This window comes from Bos mutus, chromosome 3 (assembly GCF_027580195.1).
Source record: "Bos mutus isolate GX-2022 chromosome 3, NWIPB_WYAK_1.1, whole genome shotgun sequence".
In the NCBI taxonomy this organism is placed as follows: Eukaryota; Metazoa; Chordata; class Mammalia; order Artiodactyla; family Bovidae; genus Bos; species Bos mutus.
The window spans coordinates 79,981,950-80,004,611 of record NC_091619.1 but is presented as its reverse complement, the minus strand read 5'-3'; the positions used below and the strand labels follow the sequence as shown (position 1 = coordinate 80,004,611).

At 36.8% G+C, this 22,662-nt stretch overlaps 2 protein-coding genes across 9 annotated transcripts in view; one reads left to right on the top strand and one right to left on the bottom strand.

Annotated features, from left to right (window-relative positions):
- ALG6 (ALG6 alpha-1,3-glucosyltransferase) overlaps positions 1-11,825 on the top strand; it is a 56,135-nt gene extending 44,310 nt beyond the window's left edge. The window contains 3 exon segments of the mRNA XM_005899846.3: positions 5,472-5,540; positions 5,661-5,859; positions 11,465-11,825. Coding sequence (XP_005899908.1) covers positions 5,472-5,540; positions 5,661-5,859; positions 11,465-11,662 — 466 coding nt within the window. The 3' untranslated portion in view covers positions 11,663-11,825.
- The window catches only part of ITGB3BP (integrin subunit beta 3 binding protein), a 107,733-nt gene continuing 88,436 nt past the window's right edge, over positions 3,366-22,662 (bottom strand). For 4 of the 8 annotated variants that reach the window (XM_070367909.1, XM_070367910.1, XM_070367911.1 and 1 more), the window contains 2 exons: positions 16,006-16,128; positions 11,928-15,371 (listed from right to left, as the gene is read on the bottom strand). In XM_070367909.1, the coding sequence (XP_070224010.1) occupies positions 16,046-16,128 (83 nt within the window). In that variant the 3' untranslated portion in view covers positions 11,928-15,371; positions 16,006-16,045. Of the gene's footprint in view, positions 4,468-11,927; positions 15,372-16,005; positions 16,129-22,662 lie in introns of those variants that run through there. The other 4 variants (XR_011463697.1, XR_011463698.1, XM_070367913.1 and 1 more) reach the window with 4 other exon arrangements.

Genomic DNA, 22,662 nt, shown 5'->3' with positions numbered 1-22,662 from the left:
TTGCTTTTATTAGGTGGGGCTTTGGACTAAAACCTCAGTGCAGAGCTTTAGAGTAAGCCGGCCTATGGGGCAGGCCTCTTTCCTCTGAACAAAATAGTCTTGTACAATTGTAGACTGAGAGGGCAGAATAATTTCACCCCCCAGAGTCTAAACTTGAGTTAGATCTGAGCCCTGTTGTGTAAGCCTCGGCTGACCCTACACAAATCCCAAGTGCCAGGGGATGAAATTATGGAGAGGTGCTGCTTTCAAACATGTATAATTTCCCCCAGCATTTCTACTCTGTAGAAATGTCTGTGATCGATGACCTGTAATCTGACCATTCAGGTTAGCTTGTGGTCCCTGAATTTCTGGGAGTTCAGACTCTACAACTGTATTTTGATTATTTATAACAGTAAGTGACTTTAATTTTGATCAAATATTTTAAAGTTAACATTAAAAGTTCTTCTCGATCTGGTTCCAGCTAATCTATCATTAAATGAATATTTCATTCAATAAATATTTATTGAGGTCCTACTATTTACCAGGTACCGTTCTGTGCACTTGGGATATATCTGTGAACAAAACATAACAGAATTGCTACTTTCTTAGGTTTGATTCTCAAGGACAGACACTAATAATTAAATAAAAATAAGAAATTAAAGTGTTAGAAGGTAATAAAAGCCATAAAGGATACATAAAAGAGATTAAGAGAAGTTGAGAGTTATTGGAGGTGGGGTAAAGGAGCAAGTGCAGGTTGCAGTTTTATGAGGATGTTGAGGTAGACCTTGTTGAGATATTTGAGTGGACTGGATGAGATGAGGGTTAGCCCAATGGTTATCTGGGTGAGTAACATCCTAGACAGCCAGTGCCGAAGCCCTAAGATGGGAGTATGCCTGATATATTCAGGGAACAATAGAATGAGGTAATCAGTTGCATCAGAGGCTGTGAATAGGTCAAATAAAACAAGGGTTAGGAATAGACTGTTGTACTGAAGTGGAAGTCACTGGTGACTTTGAAACGGCTAGTGTTGATAGAGTGATGCGGGGAAAAGCCTGATTAGAGTGGGTTTAAGACATAACAAGAAGAGAAGAATTGAAGACAAGTATAGATCTTTTTTTAAAGATACATGAAAGTGAAAAGAAAGTCAAAGTGTTAGTCACTCAGTCATGCCCAACTCTTTGTGATCCCATGGATTATAGCCCACCAGGCTCCTCTGTCCATGGAATTCTCCAGGCAAGAATACTGCAGTGGGTTGCCATTCCCTTCTCCAGGGGATCTTCCTGACCCAGGGATTGAATCCCTGTCTCCTGCATTGCAGGCAGATTCTTTACCCTCTGAGCCACCAGGACAGTTACATACATATGGTAAAATACACCATTAGTACATTCACAGTGTTGTGTAACCATCACCACTGTCTACTCACAGAATATTTTCATCTCTCCAAAAAGGAAATCTTGTACACATTAAGCAGTCATTCCCCATTCTCCCCTTCCCTTAATGCTTGTAACCACTGATCTGCTTTCTCTGTGAATTTGCCTATTTTGGGTATTTCATATAAACGCAGTCATAAAACACGTGGCATTTTCTCAGACAACCTTTCACTTAGCATAGTATTTTCAGAGTTCATCCCTGTTGTACCATGTATTAGGCCTTCCTCCATTTTTGTGCCTGAATAATACTGCATGGATGAATATACATTTTGTTTGTCCGTGCATCAGTTGATGGACATTTTGAGTTGTTTTCACCTTTTGGCTATTGGGAATAGTGCCACTTATACACATGTATTTTCAGTTCTCTTGGGTTTATACCTAGGAGTGGAATTTCTGGGTCTCATAGCAATTCTGTAAACTTACTGAGGAATCACCAAGATTAATTTCCACAGAAGTTATACCATTTTACATCACACCAGTAATGTATGGGAGAAGGCAATGGCACCCCACTCCAGTACTCTTGCCTGGAAAATCCCATGGACAGAGGAGCCTGGTAGGCTGCAGTCCATGGGGTCGCTAAAAGTCAGACATGACTGAGCGACTTCACTTTCACTTTTCACTTTCATGCATTGGAGAAGGAAATGGCAACCCACTCCAGTGTTCTTGCCTGGAGAATCCCAAGGACGGGGGAGCCTGGTTGGCTGCTGTCTATGGGGGTCGCACAGAGTCAGACACAACTGAAGCAACTTAGCAGCAGCAGCAGCAGTAATGTATGAGGGTTCTGATTTCTCTGCAACCTTGTCAGCATTTGTTATTGTCTGTTTTTATTTTTGCCATCCTAGTAGGTAGGGAATGGTATATCACTGTGCTTCTGATTTGCATTTCTTAATGACTAGTGATGTTGAGCATCTTTTTTATGTCCTTGTCAGGCAATATGTATATCTTCTTCAGAGAATGCCTGTTATTTAAATCCTTTGCCCAGCTTTAAAGTGGTTGTTTATCTTTTTCTTGTTGAGTTTTGGAAGTTCTCTGTATATTCTGGATATTAAATCTTTATCACATATATGATAAGCAGATACTTTTTTCCATTCTTTGAATTTTCCCCTTCTTGATAATGTTCTTTCATGAACATTTTTAATTCTGATGAGATCCAATTTATCTTTTCCTTCATTGTGTTTGCTTTTGATGATGTATCTTACAGACCATTGCCAAATCCAAGGTAATATTTATCCTATTTCTTCTAAGAATTACATTTAGGTATTTGATCCATTTTGAGTTAATTTTTGTATATGGTGTGGGACAGGTTGGCAGTTCTTTAAATGAGTTTTGCTGAAAAGGGGAGCAAAGAAATTCTGCAAAAACTGGCAGAGAAGTTGGGGACAAAGAGGTTTGTTATTTAAGATAGAAGAGAGAATGCCAGAAGATGGTCAGTAGAAAGGGAAAGAGTCGGGCACGACTGAGCGACTTCACTTTCACTTTTCACTTTCACGCATTGGAGAAGGAAATGGCAACCCACTCCAGTGTTCTTGCCTGGAGAATCCCAGGGACAGAGGAGCCTAGTGGGCTGCCCTCTATGGGGTCGCACAGAGTCAGACATGACTGAGGCGATGTAGCAGCAGCAGCAGCAGTGATACAGGAGAGATAAGAGTTGCAGGAGCAGTGTCCTTCAAAGAGGGAGCTGGAGTGGTATCTAGAGCGTAAATGGAAGGATTGGCTATGGACAGGTGCATGCGTGGTTCATCTTAATAAAAGAGCATGCTGTTATCAGTACAGATGCTAAGGAAGAGAGCAAATGTGATGGTGATGTCTGTGAAAGTTCTCTTTTCATTGCTTCACATTTCTTATTGAAATGGAAGGCAAAGTCATTAGGTCAGAATAGGTTGGAAATGTTGGGAATATGAGGAGAGAGGAGAAAGTGTGAACTATTTTTCTAAAGAGACACAGAGTAGGAACAGACTAGGGAAATATTAAATGACTGCTGGACACTTGAAAATCATGTATTTTTTTTGTAGATAGTGTGTAAAGAGTTGAAATTATTGAGTAATGAGGGAAGTGATTCTTGAGGCTGGTGGATGATAACAAAGATGAGGAATAATAGGGAATAAAGCCTGACGACAAGAGATTCAAAGCTGGAGCTTGTTAGGGCAGGGAGAAGGGAGAGCTGGTATGGAAGTCATGAAGAAGATCAAGGAGGTTCTTTCTCTCCTCTGGGCCAAACTGTTTGAAGGTTGGGGAAACAGGAACAATAAAACAGGCACAACTGAGAAGGCAGAGGGGCAGCATTTTCTTCCTCGGGGGGACAGAACCAGAATTTGTTTTGAAGAAGGTAGTGAAAGAAGAGGTTGAGGATGTTGAGGATTTTGCTGCTTAGTTACAAATATTAAGTGCCTTGAAGCTAAGCGCTGAGTTCTGTCTTCTCACTGCATCCCTTTCAGAGCAACACTTTGACATAAGCGTTGTTGTTCATTTGCTAAGTTGTGTCCAGCTCTTTGTGACTCCATGGACTGCAGCACGCCAGGCTTCCCTGTCCTTCACTATCTCCTGGAGTTTGCTTAGACTCATGTCCATTGATTTGGTTGTGCCATCCAACCATCTCATTCTCTGTTGTCCCCTTCTCTCCGTGGCTTAGATGGTAAAGAATCTGCCTGCAATGCAGGAGACCTGGGTTCAATCCTGGGTTGGGAAAATCCCCTGTAGAAGGGAATGACTATCCACTCCAGTATTCTTGCTTGGAGAATTCCATGGACAGAGGAGCCTGGCAGGCCACAGTCCACGCGGTCACAAAGAGTTAGACACGACTGAGTGACTAACACTTTACATAATACATTTTCAATAAATGAATATCAAGTGATTAAATAGCAAAGGATTCTGACCCAGAAAGAGAAAATAATGTTTATTGAGTCATTTTCTAAATGCTTGTAATTAACAGAAATACATACTGATTTTAAAAGCATCAAGCAATCAAAGTCCTGTAGTATTTTCTTTTAGTGCAGTAGTTTTCAGTCAGTTATAATCCCAGGCTTCACATCTCATACGCTGGTTGCCATGAGAAGTCATCCTTTTTAAGAAATGAGAATACAAAAACCTTTTAAAATAAGGAGACCCCTAATAAAAATAACAACAACAACAAAATATAATTCAACAACTACTATCACTAGTAAAGTTATTTTTTTTTACTGAAAAATAAACACTAGATAATACTTGGAAGAGTTCAACTACTCAGCAATCCAAGTTATTATTTCCATATATACATAAGAAAAAGGTTAAACTAATCATTTGTTCAAGGTCATAAGTAAGTGTCAGGAATGAGGCTCGGACTTAGGTCTTCTGACTAGCCCTCTTCTTCATGAACACAGCCACAGTTGAATCCAGAAGGTAATAACGACCGGGGGTGATTGGTGCTCAGGAGGTCACAGATGTTGGACCCGTGACCTTAATCAGCTCTTTAATAAAGCCAGTTGGTCCATCTTTGGTGTTATCTTCCTCTTCCTATACTGTTTCTCTTTCCATGTAGCCTTGTCCTACTCATTTTTTCCTTTTATTCTACCATCATCAACCCTTTATCATTTTTCTTTGCTTCTGTTGGCCTCTATTCAGTGGCCAATGATGATCCTGTCTTAGCTTTTAACTTAGCTGAGTATTAGGTCACACGGAAGAGCATAAAAAAGTTTGAAAACTTTCATACCAAGTAGGGTATTCATATTTACCAACTTGGATGGAATATATGGAAAAGCTTGATTCTCTGAATGTTCAGTTGTTTATCCTTTCTTTAAGCTACTGTTTGTATGACAGAGAAAAAAAAGTTTCATTAATGATACTGGAAGAAGCAGTTTTCCAATTATTATGACAAGCTGATACCGTCTCTCTGTCTAGATTCACTTAGTTTGGATTGATAGTTATTTTAAAAAATGAAATCAGTAGTCCCTGTGGAGACCTTGCTGGCTGTGTTTTGTGATTTTTGTGTTTTTTTAGCTATGTCAAAAATCAGATAAAATGTGTTCACATTTTTACATATAAGCATTGAAATTATATTCTCTAAAATATTTTTCTCTGTTATTTTAGACCAGTCTGCTTAGTTTTAAGCGAAATTCCTTTTATGTCTACTTGGTTTTTACTTGTGTCAACATTTAGGTGAGTCAAACCAATTTCCAATATAATATGTTCAGTATAGTACTTATAAACTCATTTAAAACTTTTTTACAAAGTGATTGTGGTTTGAATTGACAATTCTCTTTTGTTTTTCCTATATAGTATGCTACCTCTTCTATTAAAAGATGAACTCCTAATGCCTTCAGTTGTGACAGTGATGGCATTTTTTATAGCTTCTGCAACTTCCTTTTCAATATTTGAAAAGACTTCTGAAGAAGAATTGCAACTGAAATGTTTTTCCACTTCTGTTAGGAAATATTTTACATGTTTTACATTTCTTCCCAGAATTATACAACACTTGGTAAGTTGTTTTTCTTCCTAGCATTTTTGAGATATAATTCCCATAAATTCACTCATAAAATCTACCCACTTAAATCATGCAACTTGTGTTTTAAATATGTACACACAGAGTTTTACAATCCTCACACTACCTAATTTTAGTTTTCCATCACCCCAAAAAGAAACCCTGTGCCCTGTAGCAGTCATTCTCCATTCCACCCTCACCCCAGATCCAGCCTTGGACATCCACTGATCTACTTTCAGTCTCTATAGATTTGCCTATCTGGACATTTCATATAAATGGAATGTATTAGTCCCTTAGGGCTCCTATAATAGAACACCACACAAGGTAGCTTAAACAACAGAAACTTATTTTTTCACAAGGCTGGAAGGCCAAAATTAGTGTGACATCAGCATTGGTTTCTTTTGGTTTCTCTTTTCCCGGTTTGTAGGTAACCTTGCTGTCTCCGCATGTGGCCTCTTGGTGTGTGTATCTGTGTAGACAGAGAATTCTTTGGTGTCTTTTCCTCTTCTTATAATGCCATCAGGCCTATAAGGTTAAGGCCCTACCCATATGATTTATTTAATCTTAATTTCGGCTCATCTCCAAATGCAGTCACATTGGGGCTTAGGGCTTCAACATATGAATTTTGTGGGGACATATATTCTGTAACATGGAATCATACAAAATGTGGTCTTCGGTGACTGGTTTCTTTCACTTAGTGTGTTTTTGATTTTTACCTGTGTTGTAGCCGTCTATGGGGTCACACGGAGTCGGACACAACTGAAGCTACTTAGCAGCAGCAGCAGCGTGTATCAATACTTCCTTCCTTTTTACTGCCAATTTCATTATATGGATATACCACATTTTATCTATCTAGTCTTCAGTAGAGGCTCATTAGGTTGCTTCCACTTTTTGGCTATTATGAATAATGCTGCTGTGAAGATTTGTGTCTAAGTTTACTGGTACACATGTGTTTCCATTTCCTTCAAGTATATACCTAGGAGTGGTAATTCTGTGTTAACATTTTGAGAAACTGCCCAGCTATCTTTCAGAGGGCTGCATGATTCTGCATTCCCACCAGCAGTTTATGAGTGTTCCAGTTTCTCCACATCCTTGACAGCACTGGTTATTATCTTTTATTATAGCCACACCAAATGGATGTGAAGTGGTATCTCATTGTACTTTTTCCATTTCCCTAGTGACTAATAATGTTGAGTATTTTAAAAAATAATTTCTTTGGAGAAATGCCTATTCAAATCCTTTCCCTTTTTTTGGCTGCATTGAGTGGCTTGTGGGATCTTCGCTTCCTGACAAGGGATTGAACCCAGGCTGTTGGCAGTGAAAGCATGGAATTCCACCAGGGAATTCCCATACATTGCCCAGTTTTAATTCGGTTGTTTCTGTATTTTTGAGTTCTCTATACATTCTTAATGCAGGTCTCTTACTAAATTGCAAATATTTTCTCCCATTCTGTGGGTTGCTTTTTGACTTTCTTGATGGTATTGTTTGTAGCATAAGAGTTTTCATTTTTATTAAGCCTAATAGCAGTTTCTTTTGTTGTTTGTGCTTTTGATGTCATACTTCAGAAACTGTGTATAACCAAAGGTCATGAAGATTGATGTTTTCTTGAAGTGTTTTATAATTTTAGTTATCTTTAGGACATTGATTCATTTTGAATTAATTTTTGTGTATGGTGTGAGGTCGAAGGCCAACTTTATTCGGTTGTTCCAGCACTAATTGTATTGGCACCCTTGTAGGAAATCAACAGATCTTAAATGTAATGGTTTATTTCTGGACTCTCAATTCTGTTTCACTGATCTGTATTATCTTTATGCTGTTTCCACACTGTTTTGATTACTGTGGTTTTGTAGTTAAGTTTTCAAAACTGAAAATGTGAGTCCTCCAATTTTGTTCATTTTCAGGATCATTTTAGCTGGTCTAAATCCGTTGTATTTCCATATTCTTTTTTTAGGATCAGCTCATTAATTTCTCTAAAACCCCAGCTGAGATTTTTATAGGGATTGCTTTAAGTGCGTATTTAAATTTGTGGAGCATTACCATCTTAGCACGATTTAGTCTTCCAAACCTGTGAACATAGGATGTATTTCCGTTTATTTATTCTTTAACATCCTTCAATAGTGCCTGAAGTTTTCAGTGTGCAGGTTTTGCACTTTTTTTTTGTTAAATTCATTTGTATTTTATTCTTTATGATGCTTTTGTAAGTGGTATTGTTTTCTTAATTTTGTTTTCATAATGTTCATTGGTACTGCATAAAAATACAACTGATTTTTAAAATATTGAACTAGTGTTAAGTTTTTAGTGAATTCCTTATGATTTTCTATATACAAGATCATGTCATCTGTAAATTATGATAGTTTTATGTCTTCTCTTTAAATCTAGATGCCTTTTCTTTCTTTTCCTTGCCTAATTACCTGGCTGGTCAGCTCCAGTACAGTTTGCTGAACACATGTGACAAGTGTGGACATCTTGTTTTCTTCCAGATTTTAGGGGGAAGTCATCCAGTCCTTTAACGTTAACTATGATGGTAGTTGTGGGGTTTTTATATATGGCCTTTATTTGGTTAGAAAGTTCTCTTCTATTCCTAGTTTGAATTTTTTTTTAATCATTAAAAGGTATTGGATTTTGTCCAGTGCTTTTCCTGTGTCTAATGATATTATCGTGTTTTTTTCTCCTTTATCAATATGGTATATTACATTGACTGATTTTTATATATTGAACTATCCTTGCATTCTTGGGATAAATTCTACTTGATCATGGTGTATAATCTCTTATATGTCACTTTCTTGGGTTTGTCAGTATTTTGTAGAAGACTTTTGCACTTTGTATTCATAAGGGATATTGGTCTGTAGTTTTCTTTTTTGTGGTATCTGTATCATTTTGGAATCAAGCTTAAGGTTGCCTCATGGAATGAGTTAGGAGGTTCTTTTTCTACTTTCTGGAAGAGCTGTGAAAGACTGGTATTAATTCTTCTAGAAACATTGGGTTTAATTCACCAGTGAAGCCATCCGTTCTTGGATCTTTTCTTCATGGGATCTTAAAGATGACTGATTCAGGAGGGAGGGATAAAATAGGAGTATGGGATTAACAAACTACATAAAATAGGTAAGCAACAAGGGTTTTTCACTGTATAGCACAGGGAACAACTTTCAGTATCTTTTAATAACCTATAATGGAAAAGAATCTGAAAAAATATATATAACGGAATCACTTTGCTGTACACCTGAAACTAACATAATATTGTACATCAACTATACTTCAATTAAAAAATATGATTAATTCAATCTCTTGTTAATAGGTCTATTGAGACTTTCTGTATTTCTTGACATAATTTCAGTAGTGTGTCTAAGAATTTGTCCACTTCATCTGTTATCTAATTTGTTGGCAAACAGTTGTTTATTTATTATATTCCCATACCATCCTTTTTTATTTTTATATACAGTAAGGAGTGATATTACTTTTTCATTCCCAACTTGGGGAATTTGTACCTTCTCTTTTGCCCATGGTCAGTCTAGCTAATGTTTGGTGGTTTCATTTATAAATATTTTTACACAGCCTACTTTTGGTTATTGATCTTCTCTATTGTTTGTTTTCTATGTCATTGATTTTGGTTCTAATTTTATTATACCCTTTTCCATGTTTGGGTTTGCTCTTTAGTTTCTTAAAGTTCAAGTTAGAGGTTGTTGATTTGAGACCCTTCTTCCATTTTTATATAGTTATTCAAACCCATGTAAAACCCCCATTTTAAAGCAATATTCCATAAACTTTGAAATGTTTTTTAATTTAGTTAAAAATATAGTCCATTTTTTGTAATCAATTTTTTTCTTTGGTTCATGAATTATTTAGGCATCTGTTGTTCAGTTTACAAATCGTTGGGGATTTCCTTGACTACTTCCCATTTTTCTATTCCAATTCTAATGTATTTCAAGTATATCTAATATATTATGTCAGTATTTTCAAATCTATTGACTTTGTTTATTTCGCCTTCATTTTTGAAGGGTATTTTTGCTCTCTGAACATCATCCATCCCATTGTCTTGTGGCCTCCATATTTCCTAATGCGAAGTCAAATGTTAATCTTACTGAGGATAGTTTATGTATAGTTTTAGGTACTTCTTAGATACCCAAGTAGAGATTTTAAGGAAAACTTGAATATATGAGCCTAGAGTTTAGGGGAGAGAGGTCCAAGTTGGACACAGTGATTTGAGTCTTCAGTATATAGATAGTAATTAAAGTCATGTCCCTGAATGAGTGAGCTCACCAAAGGTGTGATTATAGATTGAGAAGGAACCAGCAAAGTTCTGAGAAAGATTAACTAGTGATGTGGGAGGAAACCAGGAGAGAATGATGTCATGGAAGTCAAGTGAAGGAAGGGTTTCAAGGTACCAGTGATGTGTTATTTTGAATGCTGCTGAGAGATCCATTAAGGTAATAAGAACTGACTACTGGGTTTAGTTTAGTGGAGGTCATTATAGATCTTTACCAAGGCAGTTTCATTGGAGAATGGAGTGAAAGCCTAATTGGTGTGGGTTCACTAATGAATGGGAGAGTAGACACAGCAAGTGATAGGTTACTCTTTTAGTCTTTTGGGCTTCTGTCTAGAATGATCACTGCATTATAGTTTTTTTCAGGTCCCATCAGTTCTGTCATAATCCAGCCATTAAAGAATCTTTCAGAGTTCCATTATGTCCCACTTTCATCATGAAAGTCACTGACTTCTGTTTCTCACTTCTTGTTTTCTACATTTACTTAAGCAGCTTCTGTGTCCTTGTCTCAGTCTATAGCTATATTGTTCAATACAGTAGACACTAGACACATGTGGTTAAATTAAAAATTCAGCTCCTCATTCACAGCAGGTACGTTTCAAATGCTCAGTAGCTATATACGGTTAGCAGCTACTTTTTGGGAATACACATTTAGAACATTGCAGAAAGTTCTGTGGTATGGTCTGAACAAGGAAACTGGTGCACAATTACAATAAATGCAGTTATGTCTACTACTCATTTTGGCATTTAATAAGATGTGACTTTGTGATTTTATTTAACTAGTTCATGTAGTCCCCTAAATTGGAAGCTCTTTGAGGCCAGAGGACATTTTCTTTCATGTGTTCCACGATGCTCTACTATAGAACTAGCTCGAAAGTATTCAGTGAATATGAAATGTAATATTTCATTTGCTGTGGAAAACTTCATAGATGAATTCTTGGATTAACTTAGAATTGTATATCCCATAGACCCTTGGAGCATGCCGTGAATTTAACCCTGACTAGCAATATTATCTATTCCAGGTACCTTTTTTTTAGTGCTTGGGTGACATGAAATCTAAAGGGGTTCTCAGGCTTTGGCTACACATGGGATCACTTGTAGAGCCTTCCCCAGAGATTCTGATTTAATTGGCCTGGGATGTGGTCTGAGAGTTGAGATTTTTTTTTTAACCCCAAATGACTCTTACATACAAACTAGGTTGAGATCCATTAGTAGAGGAGATTGAACCCCCAGCTGTCCCCTTCAGTTCTGCTCATTTACAACTATAAACCAGTGTTACCAGTACATTCAACTGTTACCTTTTATACTGTGCAGTAACACTTTTTTCCCCCCTTCTTATAGTTTCTTACGTCAGTGATCACTATGATCCTTCTGACGACGATGACTGTCACACTGGATCCTCCTCAGAAACTACCAGACTTATTTGCTGTGTTGGTGTGTTTTGTATCCTGCTTACATTTCCTATTCTTCTTGGTATACTTTACTATTATAATCATGTGGGATTCCAAAACTGGAAGAAGCCAGAAGAAAATCAGCTAGCTGTGTCCCCAGAAACATGTGAAAATGTCAGTGCCGCAAGGCTTTGTAGACTTTCTGCTATGTATGAATAAAAGAAGCATTTTGAGAATCCTGGAAATAGGAAAGGAAATGGTGCAAAGTTATTGTTGTCGACCCAAAATAAATCTATATGGCACCAAAGCAATGAAGGCTTTTATTTTCTAACTACTGAGTGACGAAGACATATTATAGTTTTATTATGTTCAGTTATTCACGTGGGAAAATAAGAGAAACGTGTCCTTAATCAGTGTTTACTTAAGAAATGTACTCTATAATTTGTTGTCTTGAAAAAAATCTGCAGATACAGTGAGCTTAATCGGAGAATTTAGTCCCTTATTTTTGAAGGAAATCACTAATTTTGGTATTCAGATTTAGTTTTTCTTATATTTTAGAATTATAATTTAGAAATTATATCTCAGGGATTAAATTTGTGATAATCTTTTAAATTACTGTGAGAAGGCAATTTAAACTGTTTAAAGCTTGAACACGCCTTATTACCATGTGTAAACTTGAATTTTTTTAGAAAGGCAGAAAGACTAAACTGTGTTTTTATTTATTTCTAAGAACTCTGATTTATTTGAATGCCATTAAACAAAGAATTTTCCTGAATTTAAGTGGTTTGAATGAAGTCTTTCATGATCATTGGCTCTAAACTTTCAGGTTCATTCTGTTTAAATGGCCTTATCCAGGGAGGGGTTCATCCTGTTCTTCTTTGTTATGACATGGTTCAAGGTTACCAATGCCATAAGCATTGATCCATATCATACTTCGTATTAACTTAGTCCTATTAATACTGTATGACTCTATATTAGAAAAAGCACATCTTTACTATAGTATTCAATTGGTAAAAATAATTTATAACCACGTAGTTTCTCATGTAAAGATACGTTTTCTTTAGTCTCTAATAAAAAATAATCACTTCCCTACCAACTTATGTTTTTAATGAATATATTTCTTTAGTAAGATAGCCATTAAAGCATATTAACTAAGTGGTATATTTTAAAACAATGCAAGTCAAACACATATACACACATAAGACAATTTGGTTCTAGACATGGACAGCTGATGCAACAAGGTATGGGTTTTTAAGTCCGGTAAAGGAAGTAGGTTTAGACAAAGCAAAAAATCAAGAAGTATTTCTTTCTCAAAGCAAATGTGCATAAAGACTCAAAGGGTAGGTCAGCACAGAAAAAGCAGCCTTGAATCGCTGCCGAATCAGCAGGAACATCGCTGTCCATGGTCACCATATATAATCACCATGCCCAAATGTCAGCATCTTGGCTGGCTGGTGTAGTCTTATTTTTTGTAATAGAATACTTGCATTTAATACAGGATGTTGATTTAAATCAACGATGAGAAAGTTCTAACTTCTAAATAGTTGAAATAAATATTATTTGAAAATGAAAGTATATATAAACAGTAAAATAGAATACACTTATATTCAAGGTTATCTTACAGGTAAATTCTAAATAAAAATACATTTCTAGACTATTTAGTTATATGGAGTTACACTGTAGCCTTACTGGAGATTTGTAGCAATTTTAAGTATCTCATATCTATTAGAAACCAATTTAAGAAGAGTCCACTTTGAGCAATTAAGTACCAAAAAAACAATAGGGATATTTTTTTTATAAAGACATTTACTTATATAAAAATTATTAAAGATGCCTCCCTTTATTCACTAATATCCCTGTCAAAAAATGATCTTAGGAAAGTTATTTTCAAGTTCTTTTATAGGGAAAAGCTGTTTCTGAAAAATGGAGTTTTCTCTGTTGCCATAAACTTAGGTTTGATTCTTAAAATGAAGAGAGTACAGTGTATGTTCATGTATCAAATATGAGGCAACAGAAGTCATTTTGCCTTGAAACCTTAGGGAGGGGAGAAAAATCCCCAATGTAGCATTCTGTCCAAATGATAAACCACAACTAAGTGAGTGAAACATTTACAAAAGTCAAGGCAGCCAAAGGAGCCTCTCTGTTCAATACAAAGAGAGTAAGAGATGGATAGGATGTAACTAAATAATGGTTGGAGTAAAACAACAGTTTCAAGTCTCAATTGGTCCTTCTGTTATGTTCATTGGAAGATCAGGGCCAAGTGTATCCCCCGCCTTTTGCCTTCCTCCCCCCATACTGCCTCCATATAAACATTAGTTTTGTGTGTGGATCTTTCTGCTTTGTCCTTCATGTGGCCTCCAAGGGTGATAAAGCGAGAGTCATCTGATCTACAATGAAAAGAACTGGGAAATGATTCTTAGCCGACCCAGCTGTTCTGAAAGGCAAAAGCTTGGTATATCAAGAGGTCAAACATACAGTAACTGATTTAATAGCATTAAGCACATAGCTACATAACTTGAATTACATATGAAACCAATCTTACTTCTTAACCCTTCATTTCCTGACTAATGTAGGTGTCTTTATATGTTTTGCTTTACATTCTGAGGTTAGTTTTCAATGCTGGAACACACAAACAAATTAACCTTTTTGGTATATTTTAAGGTACTCTCATTTTAAGGACTATATCACAAAGTATTCTTAATATTTAGCAGATTATCTTAAAAACCTTATTTAGATTGTCCCAATAAAATCACTAGTGAAGGCAATTAGTTTTATAAATTGAGTTACTATTTAGTTATTTCAATTAATAGTTTTAAAAAATAATTCATTTTCATTTTAAGAGGCAAATCTGAAATTCTCTAAATGGAAAGTTAGTTTCAACTTCAATTTGTTAAATTTTGTTTCACATTTTTCACATAGTATTTTTATTTTCATGATACAGTGAATTAAATGACATGGTAATATACAGATTTTGCCAAGGCTTAGGGTGAATACCAAAGGAACAGCATTTTTCCCCCCTATGGAAATGGTCAAAGGTGCATAAGTATGGAAAAAAAAAAGTGCTATCAAGTTATAACACTGTGATTCACTCTTCCCCTTTATTTTGTGACAGGACAAATAGATAATACAAAACAACACTGGAGAAAATTAAAAATCTGATGCTTCGAAATGTGGAGGGAATCACATGTTGTCCCATGAGATAAGGTCTTTTCTTTATATTCAGGAGATTCTGTGTAGTTCAGTTTAAAAACAACCTCACATTTAAATATGTGCACTGAAAAATGCATTCCAGCATTTTATAAAAGATGTAAGAATTTTAAAACTTTGAAAATATTTTTTCTTTACAAGCATAGGCATAACTAGAATAAAAACATCTATGAAGTAGAAGCTAAAGTAAACTTACAATTTTAAAAGCTTTTAAAAGAATCTAATTAGTACAAATCTAGAGCTTTAAGTTGGAAAATCAGGACCTACTTCCACTCACTATTGGGTTTAATCTGAGTTTTAAGATATAGAGCTCTACCAAAGGTGCCATTTTCATACAAACTATAAGTCTATCCACAGATGATAAAAGTATACAGAAGTGTACCAGATACATAATGGAAGTCAGGATCTTCTATATGTTGGCTTACTTTAAAGGGTCAAGAAGAAATGTATTATTTATGTTGAGATTATCTACTGGTGTGTGTAGAAAGTTTAAATTAGCTTCAAGAAATTTTATCTAGACACGCACCTGCCTATGCTATGATCTGGTATTCACTGCACAGATTAATTACAAACATTTCTTCTGTTCCTTTAAATATGATCAGGCAGATACAGAAGTTGGTGTTCATAGTGAGTGTGTTTCTTCTAAACGCCTGTGGGATATAAAAGGTGATTATTAAATCATCAAGAATTAGTTTCCAAATTAACATGCATCTCATACATGACTTGAGAAATGACTTAAACACCCATTTACTAGGTAATTTGGTACCTAATTTAGTTAGGTATTGGTAATATCTTATTTGCTTATTTTTGAATCTTCAAAGCAAGATTCACCTTCACAAATAATTGCCACTATGACTACTCTGACATGGCACACTTCATTTTATGAAGATGGATTTGAGATACTTCTGAGAGAGTTCTAGAACTCCAACATGACCTAATGAAAACACCAAGTCTTACATGCCTTTGTCTGTAAGCCTTCAGGGCCTTTCAGCAGGTGTTTCCTCCAACAGCTGCCCCCCCCAAAAAGAGACCATCTTTACTGGCATTCCTATTCAGGGTATGTCCCTCTGGGGACTCCTAGTGGTGATAGAAGTTCTTGTCTGTCTGGTTTTAGGATCCTTGTGAGATGAAGCCTTTGAACAAAACACCCAATGGCAACAGATGGCATGTATCCCCACAGGGCATGTGGACCCCTTACTTCCTGAAATATCCCTTCCTTGTTTATACTGGCAGCTATGAATAAGTCATATATGGTGAGCCCCTAACCCACTCCAGTGTTCTTGCCTGGAGAATCCCAGGGACGGGGAGCCTGGTGGGCTTCCGTTTATGGGGTTGCACAGAGTCGGACACGACTGAAGTGACTTAGCAGCAGTGGCAGCATGATGACCCACATATATTCTTCCTGTCCTACAAGAAGATAGTTTGCCAACTCATTTGAGTCTGGTCAGAATACCTACAGAAGATTTTAAGCATTCCAGTGCTCCCCTAATATTATTATAGGTTTTTGATACAGTTACCAGAACTAAAGCTAATACTCTAGAAGAAACGAAGACTGCCATTTATTAAATAATTACTATGGGAAAGGTGGGCCACCCCAGTGGCTCAGTAGGAAAGATTCCACCTGCAATGCAGAAGTTGCAGGTTCAACCCCTACGCTGGGAAGATCTGGAGAAGGAAATAGCAACCCACTCCAATATTCTTGCCTGGAAAATCCCATGGACAGAGGAGTCTGGTGGAAAGTCCATGGGGTCGCAAAAAAGTCAGACACAACTTAGTGACTAAACAACAGCGAATGGGAAAGGTAGTAATTAAGCTAATTATTTAATTTTTAAATTTTTGGCCACACTGCATGGCTTGCAGGATCTTAGTTCCCTGACAAGGGACTGAACCTAGGCCCTGGCAGTGAAAGCACTGAGTCCTAACCACTGGACTTCCAGGGAATTCCTCAAGCTAATTCTTGTATGTAACCCACAAGGTAAATATCACCAGTCCCATTTTACAATTAAGGTTTTGGGAAACCGAGTGCCTTGTTTAAGGCTACACAGCTACGTAGGTGGTAGAACTAGTGCTGGACATCTAATCCAAATCCCATTCTCTGTTACAATGCCAGGCCCTGCAAAGAATCGTCATCAGTTGATCATGGTTGCCAAGACAGCTGTGTCGAGAAAGATTCTGAAGCCAAATTCAGGGTCCAGCAAAAATCAACACTTTGATCAATGTGATACATATCATAGCACAGGAGCAGGGAGCAGCAGTATGTCTGTTATCTCTACACGGCCATACTGTTATAGAGATGAAGATCTCAGAACACAAATGGAAAGAAATTTAGATACCGTGATGCAGTTCATGAGCAGTATTTTGACAGAATTCATCTTTCACACAGCAATTATATTTTATTCTTTCTAAAACATATTTTAGATTGTTACTTCTTTAATAATCTTCATGGGTTCATTTCTGCCTAAAGAATAAAGTCTGAACTTACTAGCCTGGTGATCATAACTGTCAATGATGTGTCTGGAATCTACTGTTCAGTCGCTCTGCTTCTCTGCCTTTTCTGTTCAGTGTTCTCTCTGCCTAGAATGTTTACACAGCCCATCAAAATTACCCATTTTTCAAATTCCAGCTTCCTACTAAAACACAAAGCTTCCATTACGAGGGCCTGGAGGGCCCTCTGTTAGAGATTATGCAGAGTGGAATAACTAGAACTGATTTTAAAATCATGAACCCTTAAATAATGACCTAATCACTCCATCCCGAGGTGGCCCATTTTGTGTATTTCCATACTGCTTACCCTTCATTTGTTACTTAGAGTAGGGAAGAATTTTTACACTTCTCAGTCTGAAGAGGAAGAAACTTCTGTCAACTCTTCTGCTTCCAGTAGCCCATGGAAAAGTGACAAATTTGACTGACTGACGTCCAGAATAGCAGACCACGTTTTACAAGTCATATTCAGTCAGTATTCTTACACAGCACTCTTGTGCCCCACTATTTAGTTTCCCTTTCACGGTCTACTCTCAAGTCCAGTGGCCCTTTGCTCTTCTTAATTTCATGTTGTAAGGAGAGCAGCCCATTCATTCTTTTCTGCAACCAAGCATATAAGGCATGTCTGCAGTTATAGAGGCACATGGACATGGATCTATTTAAAGATCCAGCTTTCTCCTCAGGTCAGGAGAGCACAAAGATTTTAAGATTTGCATTCAATATGGAAGGGAGGGAGGGCTTCCCTGATGGTTCAGCAGTAAAGAATTTGTCTGCAATGCAGGAGAAGCAGGTTTGATCCTTGGGTCTGGAAGATCCCCTGGAAAAGGAAATGGCAATCCACTCCAGTATTCTTGCCTGGAAAATCCCATGAACAGAGGGACCTTGGTGGGCTACAGTCCATGGGGTCACAAAGAGTCAGACATGACCGAGCACTTTTATCCAGCAGCATTTCTTCCATCTATGGGAGAGAGAAGGTTCCACTTCTGCCTTAGTCCACATTAGTACTCCGAGCTTCTACCAGAGGGCCTGCCATATTGGAGGTTATTAAGTCCTCCACTAGTCAAGTTGATACTTTGATCGTCAATGGATTCATAATCCTTTTTTATACTTGCTACGGGCCAGAATCCTGGAAAGACGAGTCTGAACTTGTTATCACTTGCTTGCTTTATTTGATTATCATTTCATGTATATAAACCTTACATCCTCAGTTTGAATACTAGATGGGCAGTATGCAAAGGGCTTTGTTTATACTAAGCCTCACACTTTTGCTAACCAAGTGATTTACATTGTTTCTAGAAGATTTATCTCAGCATCCCCTGTAGTATTCCTAGTTAACATTAGCCAAAATCATGCTTTCTCGGAGGCTTCCCTGGTGGCTCAGATGGTAAAGAATCTGCCTGCAAATGCAGGAGACTGGGTTCGATCCCTAGATCACGAAGATCCCCTGGAGAAGGGAATGGCTACCCACTCAAGTATTCTTGTCTAGAGAATACCATGGACAGAGGGGCCTGGAGGGCTACAGTTCATTGGGTTGCAAACAATCAGACATGACTGAGCAACTAACACTTTGCTGGTCTTCATACTGTCTATGGCCTATGGGTTGCTGTCTCCCTTATTCTAACATTGTTTTATAAAGGCTTCACTTTTTAAGGGCTTTGAGAGTGAATTAATATGGGGTGCTTATGCTCACTGAACAAAATCGGTCAGGATGAATAATAACTGAAGTGTAATAGGGCAGAAGCTGATGTGTAGACAGGGAATTTGGTCACACAGTGGTGTTAGGGGTATCACGACTATCAGAGGTTTCTAGGGCATAGGACAAGGTCAGGAAGTTTAATATCCTCTCTTAGTTATACCAGTTGGGCAGCTGTGACAAATCCATAAAAGAAGAACATGGAAGAGAAGGATCTAAGGAAGCCTAGTGTAAGGAAACTCATAAGCAGGTTCTGAAAGATTAGTAAAATTTTGATGATGGGGGGAAAAGGTATGTCAAGTGGAGGAGACAAGAACAAAAGTAAGGAAACGAGAAAGGGATGTTCTAAGGAATGTTTTCAGGAATGAATGGCAAATAATCTGGAGTAACTGAGACACACAAATTAGAAAGGTAAGTTGTGGTCAGATCAGGGAGAATTCTAAACAATGGTATAAATTTGGATTTTACGACATATATGGTGGAGTGATACTTTTGAAATCATAATTCGTTCAGTAGCAGGACAGGCTGTAGGGAAACAAGAACAAAGAGCACAGAGGCAGGTTACAATGAGGATGCAAGTAATCTGGATGAGAGCTAATGAAGGAATAAACCAGTGCAGTGTACATGGAAAGGAGAAGTAATGTTCTGGGAAGTGATACAACTTGATATCAGTTTGGATGTGGGGACAAAAAGAGAGACAGAATTGTAGTTTTCAGCTCTATCACTGGATGAATGTAATCCCTAAAAATGTACAATGAGGGACAACATGGGAGGGGGGAGGGTGAAGTCAGTATATTTGGGGAATAATGTATAGCAGCTGAGATTGTTTATAGCTCAGGAGGAAGGTGAAAAATAGATTTGGAAACCATATACACAAAGGTGAGAACAAAAGTCAAGGAACGGATGAGGTCATGAAGAAAGAGTCCAAGGTGAGAGAAAACAATATCAAAAGAACCTAGGGAGGACTTTCCTGGTGGGCCAATGGTTAAGAATCCACAAGCCGATGCAGGGGACATGGGCTCACTCCCTGGTTCAAAAAGATCCCACATGCTGTGGGGCAACTAAGCCCATGCATCACAACTACTGAGCCGTGTACCTAGAGCCCGTGTTCCAAAAGGAGAAGCCACCACAGTGGGAAGCCCACACAGCACAACTAGACAGCAGGCCCCACTCGCTGCAAGTAGAGAAAGCCTGGACGCAGCAATGAAGACCCAGTGCAGCAGAAATAAATAAGAATTCAAAAAAAATCCAGGGAAATGTTTACAAGGTAGTCAAATACATTCAACCATTATTTCTCTGTAGGTTAACCTTAATTCTTTCAAGTCTTTTGAAAGTACTACTCAAATAAAAGACTCAGAAAAACACCCCTAACATAAGATGATCTTTACTAGAATCCATGAACACAAAGCTATTCTTAGTATTCTTAAGATTCCCCCAAATCATTCATTAATGAGACTGTCCTATATTAAATGTGTATATTCATCTGCCAAATGTATAACTGTGAATATTTATGTATGAACTGTGTATTTATGATCACCATCCAATAGTGTGATGGATTTCCATAGTTTATGGGTCAGAACCCATAGTATATGGGTCAGAAATTTTATAAAACACTTAACCTTACAGTGAATGATTGTGTGTCTTTGTATATATATTGTATACGTAATAGAATCTAAAACCTTTGACCAGTTATGAAACCTGACATTCACTGATTACTCCTGTGTAGTGGGCAATTAATTAGCACACTAATTAATGAATTAATATGCAATTATTCACTTAATCAATTCAGCACATTTCCAAATCCACTGACTTGTTTGTATCTTGTTCAGTCTGATGTGCCCTACAGAAACTATAACCTACCTGTCACTGTTAAGTTAGCTGTTTTTACTCAATTAAGGGCCTTCTTTATACTAAAAATACGCCCTCTTTGAAAGCTAGCCTGGCAAGCTCAATAGTGTTCTCTTTCAGTTGGCCTCTAACTCATAGATCTTGTCAGATTATCTTCCTATTATTTATAAGAATAGATTAAATATAATTTAAATTAATGCATCAAAGCTCATGTTCCTATTTTCTTTACAGACAATACCAAATTTGATAATACAATTAAAATGTTTTGAACTGAAAGAAAAAACAGTGAAATATAACAAGGGTAACCTTAATTATAAAGGTGAAACTACCTAAGTTTAAAATGGTTTTAAGGAATTCACAGCTGTCAAAATCATATAATTCTATATGAAAGAAAGAATATTTTTTTCCAGAAAACAGTGTAAAGTAAGTTGTCATAGTATATGATGCAGAATAAATGCTTAATCAAAATGAAATTAAAATAAAGAGCCTAAACATAAAGTTTTATTTTACATTATAAATAAAAGCTTTGGGGCTATAAATTCTTGTTTCAACATCCTACAGATTTGCCTGATTCTGTTTCAGAATGCACATTTAAGAATTTAGGATGAAAACTACCAAGAAACTCATTATAATGTGTGGTTATGTTTTATTATAATTATTCATCTTTTATGCTAGATTCTATAATCCTGAGAGCAGGACTATGTCTGTCTCCTTAATTAGTGTATCCACAATGCTAGAACAGTGCCTGGCTCCTAGTAGGCATGCAATAAATATTAAATGAATGAGGTATGTAAGGAAATAGCCATTTATACCTAGTTGAAAATATCTAGATAATTCCTTAAAAAAAATTCTTAGAGTGGCCATTCATTTTTGTTCATTCACTGAACATGTATTGTGGAGCTTCCATCCAGGTTCAATACTACGGTATAGAGATAAGACTGTCTGTTTGCCAAGGAGAGAAGTCCAGAGAGAGCTGTGTAACCAGACAATTACAATACACTACAGCATGGTACATTTATAAACATTCAGACAAGTGCTGTAGAAGCCTAGAAGATGAAGCAATTTCTTTTTTACCTAGGTTATCTGGGGAGAGTTTCAAAGAATGTGATGTTGAAGGCTGACCTTAAGGAATGAGCAGGAGTTTGCTAGACAGAGAAGGAAGAAAGTGTAGTCCAGGTAGAAAGGGAGGTCATAGAGAAGCCTGGAGTCCTGAAGGAGAGATTTCAGAGGACTAAACCATATAGTATAAAGAGTGTGAAGGAAGAAGACTCCTTCCTGTGTGAAGTCTGAGGTAGAGGAAAAAAATCATCTACTATTTACTGATTGCCAGAGTCCTGCTTTTAACTATATAATTAATTATATAACACTATAAATATCTGCTTTATGATTATGTAGAGGTGTTTAAAATACACAAACCACTTAGAGAATTTATCTAACACTTTAAGGAGCTTTTCTAACTACTCTAAGAGTTAAAGTGGAAAAAAAAATGTTCATCTGTCAGGTGACATAAAACCAATTTCTACTAAATGTGCCAGAATAATTTTTCTCCACCTCAAGAACAGTTAGTCTTCAGTCTGTTCATTACTGTCTTTTTATAGTATTTTTATTTAATAAAACCTATTAAGACTACCATACAAATCTCTTTACTTATGCTTTTATCTTTTAACTGATCAATTTTTATATTGCTGACATCCCTTCTTCACCATTTGCTCATTTAAAAATTCATAGTATGTGAGATATGTCTCTGGAGAAAATGTCTATAAAATTTGTTACAGCTGGCAAATGTGTATGAGTCAGTGATAGCACATGACTAAATGCTTCACAGAAAATAAAATTTGTTTCTGTAGTAAGCAGAACTGTTTAAATGTTATTTATTTTTATGTTTCAAAGAAAATATATTGTGAAGTGCTGCATTGATT